The sequence below is a fragment of the Coenobita brevimanus genome, chromosome 5, assembly GCF_032717465.1.
Source record: "Coenobita brevimanus isolate Jiangsu-jjx chromosome 5, ASM3271746v2, whole genome shotgun sequence".
NCBI lineage: Eukaryota > Metazoa > Arthropoda > Malacostraca > Decapoda > Coenobitidae > Coenobita > Coenobita brevimanus.
The window spans coordinates 38,881,739-38,894,125 of record NC_136958.1 but is presented as its reverse complement, the minus strand read 5'-3'; the positions used below and the strand labels follow the sequence as shown (position 1 = coordinate 38,894,125).

The following is a 12,387-nucleotide window of genomic DNA, read 5'->3' as shown; positions in this document are numbered from 1 at the left end:
AACTGAATCGCAAAGGAAGAGATACTTAATACCATCTAAAAAAGGGTCCAATTAGAAGGTTTAATAGAAGGTTTAATATGAAAAATAAATCAGTAAGGAAGAGGTTGTGCGAAGCTCCCGGTGTCACCTACAATCAAAACTAGGTGTTCATACCTGCAGTGAGAGTCGCGTGTCTGTGGGTCGGGCCAGGCAGTGAAGCAGTAGCCGCCCATCACGACTGCCAAGCCGAGCACAGCGGACCTCACCGGCGTCTTGTTGATCGTCTTGCAGAGCCGTTGCACCGGCGACATCCTGGAGCTCGTCAAGGGCCATGGAGTTACGGTTGCTGTCCTCGCCCAGTGATTCATCCGGTAGCGGACAGTCTTCGGCAGCACCAAAGTCAGCAAAGTCTCCATCAGCCGTCGCCAGCTCCTGCATCTTAGTGTGGAACTCCTTGACTCTGCCCTCAGATAACATAATGGACTCTATGCTGCTGGCCTTTCTAACCTGATCCAGGAGGTGACCCACGTCTAGTTGGGTGTCGTGTAGAGTTGAGCTGCTCTGACACAGTTCACTCACCCCTCGAACCAATTCAGCAAACCTGCCTCTCACTTCCTCGCGCTGGTCATTTATCTTACTGTTCAGCAGCTTGATCTGGGCCTCGAGCGCCAGCTTCTTCTCCTGGACGTAAGACTTGGCCAGCTGTACGTTGTGTCCTTGTGGGTGGCCGGAGTAGAGACAGAGGCTGCATAGTGGAAGCTCACAGCCACAGCACCAGTATCGTAGGTCGTCCCCGTGCTCGCCGCAGGTCTCATACTGAACACAGAACATCACGTTACAAGGAGTTTTTTTCGTCACTTATCGTGTATACACTATGCTTTCAGTATCTTGACAGTAACTGTGTAGCTGTAAATAACGTTAAGTATGAGTAATATTTTCTCAAAATGAATGACTTACTAGTACTTTTCGTCACGTATACAGTATATTTCATACTTTCAGCATCATGACAGTAATTCTGCAGCTGTGAATAGCGTTAAGGATTTATTAATATTATTTCCTCAAAATATAATTGATTGTAACATCTTGTAGTCTACTGTACAGTACAGGAGATGGCCATTTGTGACACCACAGTGCCTGAGAGAGTCAGCGGCGTACATGAACATTATTAGGGCCTTAAAGCATGAAAAGCTTATTTTCCCAAGCTAGTGCGCATTGCTGTATACAGCGTTCTCCCATTCAGAGGGGAGAAGAAATCATGGGGTAAGCGATAGTCATTGTGGTAGGCCTCGGTGGTCTTACCTCAAAGCCAGTGCAGGCAGAGGACAGGCTGAGGAGCGAGTAGTTGACGGAGAGCCTTTCCACTTGGACGTTGTTGTGGGACTGCCGGCAGGTGGGGCACAGGAAGCTGCCGGTAATCTTGACAGCGGCCAGGCAGGTGCGGCAGAAGGTGTGGCCGCAGGGGAGCACCAGCGGCTCCCGAGCACCTGCCTGGTACACCTCGGAGCACACGGCGCACGTCACCGCCTCCCGCATCCCCTTCATCCCTTCTGAGGGTTGACAGAGTCAGTCAGGCCCACGGGCGTCAACCCTCACAGTGGGTCCAAGTCTTCCTCAGTTCACTCACCTGCGCGCAACTATTAATATACACACGTTGTAAGCAGAATCGCGCATTAAGCGTACCAAACAAGGGTCAGGTTATCTTCACTTGTTACATTTTGCACATTAATCCACTTTACATATTAGAGTTTATTATACTAACACTGTGAGGTGCAAGGGAAAAAAATATCTACATGCAGCAAAGGAGCTTTAGTCAGTGACAGACCGAGCTTTATACTGTGAACTTCCCATGCTTTAAATTCAAGTATTCAAAGGTCGTTTATTTAGTTATAAATTTAGGAAGCTTGATTTATTGAGTACAGTTGACCCTTGCTGTTTAAGCATAATGTGCGGTTCAGCTCAGATGTTAACACAAGTCACAAGATTCCACAGTGTAAGATATTTCCTCGAGGTTAGTTTCGGTTAGTTCTATGTAATTTTGCTAAATTTAAAGTGAGTCAGATAAAGTGCAACACAGTGACAATGTTTCATATCATCCGACGCATTAACTTGTCATTATGATGCACACCATGTTATACATTATTCATGGTATAGTCAAAGGTTCCATAAATAGCTACATAATATATAAAAACACGTCCTCAGAATAACTACTATACAGCAAGTTGCACGTCATAGATATGGTACTGCGCCAACCCGGAAACTGTCACTATATACTTTGTCACTGAATGATGCACATCCACATCTACTTAAAATCGTGACTGGATATTAAAAAATCGTCATATACATTTTCCAGCTTTCATTTCTACCTTTGCATATTGCACTTAAAGGCGTTTAGGAGACTAGAATTCGCCGTGACTCTACCCCTCACCCTCACTTGATACACTGGCATCACAGCCTTTAGCAACGCAGCTATTTTAAAACATGAACAGAAAAAAATTATTCCTAAAAAATACATTGGCACATTTCTGCTCACACCTCCACTCGAAGGGAGATATTTAGGCGGTGGTATAGACTTTTTCTTACCTGTAGCCATGAGTTCTGTGGTAAGGAGTGTGTGAGTAGCGATCGTGCCCTCAGGCGGACACTCAGCGAGGGGTGGTGTGGGTGCCAGGGTGAGGGTGGTAGTGTTTATGCTGGGGTCTTGGCTGCGGGCACAAACCTTCACCCGCCCTCCCACCTCTCTCCGTTGCCGGGTCTTGCATCGTATTGCACTCTCACAAACACTCTCACGCGCTTTCATTTCACTTTCACAAACACATTCATAAGCATCAGCCATTGCTTGATATCCCTCCGAACTCTGACTTTCCCGTTCGTGCTTGCAGTGGCATTCTTACCCTGAGTTCCCTTCCGTCCCTGACTCAAGAGATGTGTTGACGCTAACTGGCAACCCCTCCCGGGGCCGGTGATGTCATATTATACGTCACCAGTCACTTGCTTTGCGAAGACAGAAATCATTCCAACGCTCCGAACGGTCGACTTTGATGTACGCACTGGCCTTCCTTCCACACAACAAAGAAAAACAGATTAAAAAGAAATATATGAACTTGTGAAAAAGGTCTTTTGGCTCATGTTTACGTAACTGAGCTAGTGGCAGAGGTAGGCAGTATATGGCAGAGTTGGACAGCATTCTGAAGCCCATATTCTCATCAACTAAGGCTTCCTAACATTTCCTAACAAATTTATCTGTACACATGGCACATCAGTGTTCTGTTAGAGTTTGTGTATGCAAAGTGTGTCGATGTTTTGAAGATATAAACTACGTAGAGGAGGACATTACCGTCTAGTATGCGAGAGAGAGAAAACGTCAAGAAATGGTGTAAGAGAGCCTGTAAGCGGACGGGAATACGTGGCTAAGTCGCAGCAGGTTCTATAGATAGCTTTCGCTTTTGTCTCGCATATGATCAGCTGGGAGGTGGCCATGACTGTTGCAAGGGCGTAGTGGGATGCCTTCAAGGTGTTGGCGGGAGGGGCTGGGAGGTGGAAGAAAGGAATGCATAATCAACAAAATCTTAGACCTCTGGAAGAAGTAAATGTAGAATTTTTATACATCTGGAGGAAAGGCATGCATAATCAACAGTAAAATCATATATAAGTGGAAGAAAGGAATGAATAATCAAGATTAGCTTCTTTATACATCTACAAGAGACGAATGCATAATCAACAACAGAAACCATAAACATCATCATCATCATCATCATCATCATCATCATACTTTCAATCCACCTAAGAATGAGGTGAGATTGATGTTATCCATACGTAATACTGAACCTGGGCAGTGTTACCCCATATGTTTTGGTGTGTGTGTGTGTGTGTGTGTGTGTGTGTGTGTGTGTGTGTGTGTGTGTGTGTGTCTGTGTCTGTGTGTGTGTGTTTCTGTGCACTAAGCTGGCAGGGGGGTATGAAGGAAATGTATGTATAAGCAAAGGAGGTATTTGCCTCTACCCATATCTTCCATAAATCTGGATCCATGCAGTCGTTCTTCTGATGTTTTTGTGTAAAAGGGAAAGAAAAGTAAGTAGATGTGCGTGGGGGAAGGGGAAGGAGGATGAAAGGTATGACTAAGCAGTTTTTCTTCCTGTGTTTAGTGTGCATGGGACAGGGGAAGTACGTGTGTGTGTGTGTGTGTGTGTGTGTGTGTGTGTGTGTGTGTGTGTGTGTGTGTGTGTGTGTGGCAAAGGCAGTTAGCTTGAAGGAACGGAATGCTTGGTGAATAAGAAAGTAAATAGTTTTGCCTCTACATTCGAAAAAACTTAATCAAATTAATGTTCCTCACATGTTTAAACGTCTCTGGGAATGTGTGTGTGTGTGTGTGTGTGTGTGTGTGTGTGTGTGTGTGTAGAGAGAGAGAGAGAGAGAGAGAGAGGATGGTAGGTGCAAACATTTACACCGGTAAGAAGGCGTTTTCTGCGTCATAGGAGCGGTGGTGGTGATACGCCGTGGGTGGCTGCAGATATTACGCTTTACGTTTCCGGTCAATAATTCGTTCACACATCTGATCATCTGAAGTAAAGGAGCCTGAGGAGTTACGTGGAGAGAGAGAGGGGGGGGATGATGGAGGGACTAATTGAACAGGTGGATGAATGGGGGGAGGTGGTTGTGAGCTGGAGAGATGGCAGTCCAAGGGCGAAGGAAAGATTGTCATGGGGGCAATTCGTTTGTCGTCGCCCCATCAGGGATTAAGGCAGCTATATAGGTAGATAGATAGATGGATGTATGAGCAGATAAATAGGTAGGTAGGTAGGCAGATAGATAGACTAATAGATAGATAGATAGATAGATAGTTTAGCATGGTTCCATTAGATTTTGACTGTTCCTCTGAATTTCACTGATTACTCTCTTTTTACCTTAACTTGGCCCAGATTTGTGTCCTTTTTTTGTTTTTCCTGTTTCACGCAGCTCAAAGGCAGAGTAAGATAGTGCTATGGCTCTGCATCCTTTCCAGAGCACTTCTTCGTGACTAGCACAACGATTTAAGGCTAATCTCTTGTTACAGTTCGGCATTCAAGACGGAGAGTGGGTATTTTTAGGCCAGGTCTTAGTGAGAAGAGTAGAGTGCAGTAAGATCTCATCAGTTTTGTCTTACGAAAATGTGTAAAAAATAAATGAAGTGCATTGTAAATAGATTAATAAATGAAAAAAAACAAATATGGTGTAATTTATCGACATTCCTGGCCATACAAATATGGTGTAATTTATCGACATTCCTGGCCATACAAATATGGTGTAATTTATCGACATTCCTGGCCATTTCTGTGTTGCTGACTGGATTTGGCAAGATCATGTTAGACTCTGGCAAGATTTCAAAGACGATGTTAATGAACTAACATGCAACCCATAGGAATAGTACTGATTAACGGTAGCAGAACAAGATATTGTGTTTTGCCAGGGTTTAGGGACGGTGTCGGATTGGTGAGGGTGAAATTACGTTATGTGTGTGTGTGTGTGTGTGTGTGTGTGTGTGTGTGTTTTCTTTAAACAGCTGGAGTTCCCATGTGAGTACTCGCGCCGATCAGACTCACAGACGAAGTTTGTTTCCCACCCAGTAAGAGTTCTCTCAGAAGTATAACTTGGGACCTTGATTTAAATTCGATTGTTGCGTGCTCTGTACCACGATGGCGATGATCATGCTTCGTAAAGGCAACAAAAACATTTTTTTCCAGCTTTAGAAAGACGTGTAACAGTGAAAGTATTAAATATATTGTCATTAACCTCTACAGTACGATTACATACTGCCAGAAAATTGTGTTCATCATTAAAATAAGTAAATAAATGAATAAATTGATAATGTAAACAAGAAGCTAACCCTTTCAATACGGTGACGTGCTGTAAATTCTCTAGACAATCTATTTCAGTTTCTAGGAGGCGTAGTTTTCAGCATTCTTCGTCCTATTCATGTAGTTTAGTTTGTCTTAGGGAAGGATCTCATGTAATGAAGGCGGTAAGGATATATCTGATCCCTGCAGTTTGATCATTCAAGCCGAATGAAAGCGTCGGACGGAAGCAAGAATGAAGTGAAAGTTACTATCTGCTTCAGGGGGTTGATGAAGGCTTTATCTAACCTCTCTTGTTCGAAAAGTCTCCCCCTTGCTGCACAAAATCGTCTGGTGTTAGCAAAAATAAGCTAAAAATTACGTGCTGGGGTTGAAGGGGTTGATGATATTCACAGTCCTCCATTTTTCACCGTCTGCCTATGGCCTCCAGTCTTCTAAATGCGGTGTGTCCAGGAGTCTCGAAATGAACGGATCTTGAATTTGGCTGTCTGTTATTTTGTGTGTATATTTCTTGGAGGGAACAGTCTTGCGGGCTCTTGGCCTTTGGTTCCTCTTTCCTTGCATATTAAAAAAAAAAAATTAAGGTGTTTGCAAAGACAGAGAGCTACAGTCAAAGCACTCCCGACTATGCTGACAGGTGACGGGCTAGAGAAGGGCTGCCAAGAGCGTTAATAGTCGCATATCTAAGTCAGAGGCTCAAGCTGGGGCAGGGAACTGATTATTATTATTATTATTATTATTATTATTATTATCATTATTATTGTTGTTGTTGTTGATGTTATTACCACACAGTGGTGTTATGGGTTGAGCCGGAAGTACTACAGGTTACTATTACGTAACCCCGACACGCCCATAACACCAAGATATGAGAGAGAGAGAGAGAGAGAGAGAGAGAGAAAAGTTGAGCATGTAAACACAAATGAATATTGGGATACAGTAGAGAACAGTGCAACAAACACAATCGACACGCACGATGAAGACTTAAGACTTTGAAAATTGTCACTGTTGCTCGCTCATTATTGATCTACTTCGTACTGCAAAACCCAGCGGTATGTCGTAAAAACACCCCGCTATTACCATCACACCAGCCCTAAATGAGACTGATCTAACATGTATTCCATACGGACGGTGGATATTGGTGCCGATGTGATGGCATGTGAAGATGTACGGTACATAGGGGAATGCTGGCCCTCAGTCAACGGGCTGAGAATCCTGTGCCCAGAAGAGAAAGCAAAAATCTCTCTCTCTCTCTCTCTCTCTCTCTCTCTCTCTCTCTCTCTCTCTCTCTCTCTCTCTCTCACACACACACACACACACACACACACACACACACACACACACAACATGAATTCCTCTGCCCAGGTGACGGTGTTGTGTTGGTGCTAAAGTGTGAGTATACAGACTCATTAGAACGTGAAAGTTTTACTATATTGAGAAGCCTAACGTGGTTGACATTGCCCTCAGCTCCTTGGCTGGCAACACTCCCCAGGCTGCCGGCACAAAGAAGAGGCGTCAGTTGAGTGTACTAAGCGGTTGGGTGCTTTGTTGGTACGCCCTCACGTGGTGGCACTGATTGAGAATATGCAAACGTCCTTCAGTGCCCTCCCTGTCCCCCAAAAGGATGATGGTGAACTGCAGAATAGGGCATCATCGACTTGTAGTCCACCGGCATCACGTCCAGATGTTCTTGGGACCACAACAAACAGTAATAGCTACCACCACCACCACCACCACTACCACCACACTACTACTTCTACTACGAATGGCAGCCGATTATAATTGAACATGGTAAAAGCGTCACAACCAATCCCATTTTATCACGTGTGGTGTGTAGGGGCCCGGGGCTAGGATGACGTAGTAAAGTTCATTCAAGGGTAAATGACCAGCCTACTTCTCTTGGTGGCGTTACGTGATTAAAAGAACAAAAAATAAATCGTCACCCCTTGAGGCTCGAATCTGGAAGGGCGACACTCCAGCTGGGGCATTCCAACCACTATACCACCATGAGTGAACACATAGGAGCTGTATCGACTGGTTATTGGCCTCTGAGTTTCGGAAGTGGTCCAATAAACTTGCGCTCGCGCACACACACACACACACACACACACACACACACACACACACACACACACACACACACACACACACACACACACACACACACACACACACAGGGAGCATTCACCTTGATTCGTCCGGTAACCCTTGATGTTGTTTATCTTGTGGACTATGCCAATGAAACTCTAAGTGAGCGATGTGCAGTATAATCATGTGCCAGGGTATGTGTGCCAGTTTTGGGTAACTATAAATTTAGGAAAGGGCTGGCGATTGTTCTTGTTCTTTTGCTATGGATTGCGATATAGGCTATATAGAAATTCTGAGTAACTATAAATGTAGACTAGGGCTATAATTCTTTGACGTAATTACTTACAATATTATCACCACTTGGCCATTTTACCATAGCTACTGCCAGACGCTTTTTGATGTAACAGAAGGACTACCATTGGACTTAGAATGGATAAGGAGTTAGGAGAAAAATATCATATGGACATTACATTTGGACCTACTGCACAGAATAGCTTTATAAAATGATTCGTTTTGCCACTCTAGAAAATCGCAGCGTGTTAGAAAGAATATATCAGCGGCAGAGCTATTAATTCTAACCCTTTGGCAACAACGGAAATGTAAGCTTTTTTTGTGCTAACTGTAAACAGACCTATTTTTATTTCAGACATGTCTGCTGTTCTGCTCCGAGACATTAAAAACAAAAAATCTTTGCTAAGCGTTTTACGACCACAAAAATCTCAGATGTTAAGTTTGGCCCACTAGTAGACGATTTTACATGGCTGTGACTTTGGCTTTGTCGTGCTCAAGCACATAAAATTAAATAAATAAATGGGTAAATAATGAAATAAACAGATAATTAATTAGATAAATAAATAATCCTTTCACCATAGCAGAAATCTTAATAGTTTTATTCTGGATAGACTTATTTATGTGTCTTACCTGTCTAGTAACCCATTGATTTCTGAAACTACTTTTTCATTTCATTCTTGCGATTTCTTTACTATTTTATTCGGCTTAGATTGGTTTACCAAACTGAAGGGGTTATTTATGACCTTAAAAACATCCCTTGGTAGGAGAGGTCTTTCCTAAGCTGAAGAAAAACGTCTGGTAAGAAGAAGAAGAAGAAGAAGGAGAGAGAGAGAGAGAGAGAGAGAGAGAGAGAGAGAGAGAGAGCATCATATTGCACTGTTAATCTATTGTTACAACTCAGTACTCTTAACTTGGCCTAGATTTTCTTTTAAAGCTTAGTACATATAGGGCATTGGCAGAAAAAGGACTCCACATCTTTTACATTGCACTTCTTCATGACTGGTATTATATTCTAGTGTCAGTTTGGTTACTTCTCAGTACTCGACACACAGAGATGGGAATATTGGGCGAAATAAGAACAAAAAGAGTATAGATTTATTTTTTTTAGTAACTTTTACAATATTAACTTAAAATAAGTATGCGGTTGCTCACCAGTTGCAGTCGAAGGGTTAATCACGAAAGATTTAAAGCCATCTCTAATCCCTACTTTCATCCACACAACGTAACGCACAGATGCACAGCCAACAACTCTGATTAAAAATAGTGTTGCTCCCCTCTCTCTCTCTCTCTCTCTCTCTCTCTCCAACCATCAGTCTATTAAATCTGGACTCCTATTGTCCGTTTATATATTTACCTGTACCTTATCTGTCTATCTGTCTATCTCCATCTGTCTGTCTGTCTGTCTGTCTGTCTGTCTGTTTATTTGTCTGTCTGTCTGTCTGCCTGTCTACATATCTCTTGTCCTCATTTGTCGTCGCAGAAGCACCTAAAAGAGAAACTGCAAGTACTAATATCCCTTCTCGCTAACAACCCCTCTTTCCACATCATTCATTCTCGTATACTCGCTCACTTCGTCTGCTCACCATCTTCTGCTTATATACACACACGCGCGACCGAAAAAAAAAAAATGCGGTTGAAAATATTGACCCGTGTTTACCTAGACTGCAAGGCGGCGGGAGAGAGAGAGAGAGAGAGAGAGAGAGAGAGAATGCGCAGTTGCTCAGCCATATGGACTAGATTGTTGCCTGGTTCACTATTAAGTATGGTGGCGTCAATATTGCCTGAGTCGCAAAACGCATGGCTGAGGGGAGCAACGCAAGCTTGTCGTCTTCTTGCTCTTGGCGACAACTTTTGGATAAACCTTCATTACACTCAAATCGTCACTCCTACAGAACTCAGTTTCACGGGGCATACTCTCATGTCCCCTCCTCACCACCCATCTCATTTCCAGCTCATTACACTCATTTCTTTGCCCACCACTTCCATTTCTTTGCCTTCCACATCCATTTATTTGCCTCCACATCCACGTTTTCCCCCCTCCCCACATTCATTTATTTGCCCCCCCCCCACGTCCATTTCTTTCCCTCCACATCCATTGCTTTGCCCTACATCCACTTCTTTGCTCCCCCACATTCATTTCTTTGCCCATATCCCTGTCTTTGCCCCCACATCCCTTTCTTTGCCTCCACATATATTTCTTTGCCCCTACATCCCTTTCTTTTTCCCCACATCCATTTCTTTGCCCCCACATCCATTTCTCTCCGCTCATATCAATTTATTTTCCCCTCTATATCCCTTTCTTTGCCCCCACATCCCTTTCTTTGCCCCCACATCCATTCCTTTACCACGTAATTTAAAGCATCTCACTGCAACCAAAGCACTAAATCTACAACATCCATTTCACTCTCTGCCACCTTCCTTCACATGATTTTTTTTTTTTTCAACTTAGTATGGGTCTGTGCTGGTGATGGACTTAGTAAATATCTTTAGCTTGCTTTCTTCAATCTCTTTACTATGTCTGGTATTTCTAAGTTGGGTGGCACTGTCTGGAGGTGGTGAGGAGACTAGAAAATACCTAATTGTTTAAAGGATGACCCATGAAACGAATGGCAAACTTCAGGTTGTTCTGAGGCAGATTTTGAATAATAAATACCATATCAACGTGACGGAATCCCAGCCGTTACGGTACTGCAATTACTAAGGGTCTAATGGGTAAACTCTCTCTCTCTCTCTCTCTCTCTCTCTCTCTCTCTCTCTCTCATATCTATGTTACCAGTAGGCCTAATTGTAGCGCTATAACAGCTCTATAACCCAAGTTGGTAGAGCATTTTTTTTTTCAAGATTAGCCCGAGATTCCCCTCTTGAATTTCACATGTCCTGTATCGTGAAAGGAAAAAATTTGTGTCTGTCTATCTACCTATATGTCTCTATATCTATCTGTCCATCTGTCTATCTGTCTTTATGTCTGTCTGTATGTTTATCTTTAGCCAGATGCCTTAATCCCATAAGGTTTAGCCACATACAAATCGCATCTACTGTATGCCTCTCTGTCCCCTACCAATTCGCTGCCCTACCCCCGACTTACACTCATCTCCCTTATATACCTTTCTTCTCCATCCTTCTTTATGTCACCATTGCAAAAGTGACTCCTGTTTATGTGATAATGAACGTATATGGATTCTCAAAAGGATATGTACTGTTTTATTGCAGTTTATTCAGCTTGATGCAGTTACATAAGCTTACTTCAGCATATCACTTAAATTACAAGTACCTAATAAAGTACATAAGTGTAAAAAGAGATCGTAATTGAGGGGGCATCCAGGATTCTACAAGGGGTGAGGGGGTAACCTATGCTCTTTTTCACCTTAACTTGGCGCAGATTTTTCGTCCTTTTGCAGTTAATTTCATGTAGCTGAGAGGCTGAAAAAGACAGTACTACGGCTCTTCATCCACTCCATATCTTCCTGACGAGCACCATATTCTAATGTCAAGCTGCCGTTACAGCTCAGGATTCAAGACGGAGAGATGGCAGTTTAGGCCAAGTTAGAGTAAAAAGAGTTTAGGTAAACATCCTTAGTCCAGATGAGAGAGAGAGAGAGAGAGAGAGAGAGAGAGAGAGAGAGAGAGAGAAAGTGTGTATTGCGATTCTGAGACTTACTGATGTGATGAATAACCCTACCATACTCGTAGCAAATCAAGTAACGCCGTATAATTTTATCGAAGTGGTAATGAGCACAGGAGCCTGATAGTGTTAATACTCAAGCCCATATTTTTCTTTCCGAAGTTTCGTCACACCTTTTCTTGAGCGATTTATTTTGCCCATTACACCATAATATTTTCTTATATGTAACTGATGCAAACTGTGTCGATATTAGAAAGACATAAGTAGAATTCGGGATGGGTTTTCATGCGTGATGTGCAAAATAAGTCTTGCAGGATTAGGTGTTACAAACTTTCCTTAGAGTATGACCCAAGGTGAGAGTTCTCGTTTTCTCGTCGTTATTGAAGCTCCCGAACACCTCTTCCTAAACGATTTACGGTGCTTATCACATCTTGTTGTCCTCTTCTGTGTTAGCTTAATCCTTTCAGTATCACCGTGCTTCAAAAGGATATTAGCCAGCCGTATCCAAAAGTAAATCGGTAAGGAGGAGGTGTTAGGGAGGCTCCTTAACCGATGAGATCACCAGCCACAGAGTTTATGCGT

The 12,387-nt window shown here is 43.1% G+C and overlaps 1 protein-coding gene across 8 annotated transcripts in view; it reads right to left on the bottom strand.

Moving 5' to 3' along the window:
- Window positions 1–2,724, bottom strand: part of LOC145397304 (uncharacterized) — a 40,158-nt gene extending 37,434 nt beyond the window's left edge. For 3 of the 8 annotated variants that reach the window (XM_080270482.1, XM_080270483.1, XM_080270480.1), the window contains exon 1: window positions 2,560–2,724. In XM_080270482.1, coding sequence (XP_080126608.1) covers window positions 2,560–2,569 — 10 coding nt within the window. In that variant the 5' untranslated portion in view covers window positions 2,570–2,724. Of the gene's footprint in view, window positions 1–153; window positions 796–1,278; window positions 1,614–2,342; window positions 2,421–2,559 lie in introns of those variants that run through there. The other 5 variants (XM_080270484.1, XM_080270485.1, XM_080270486.1 and 2 more) reach the window with 5 other exon arrangements.
- Window positions 2,725–12,387: the final 9,663 nt, after the last annotated feature.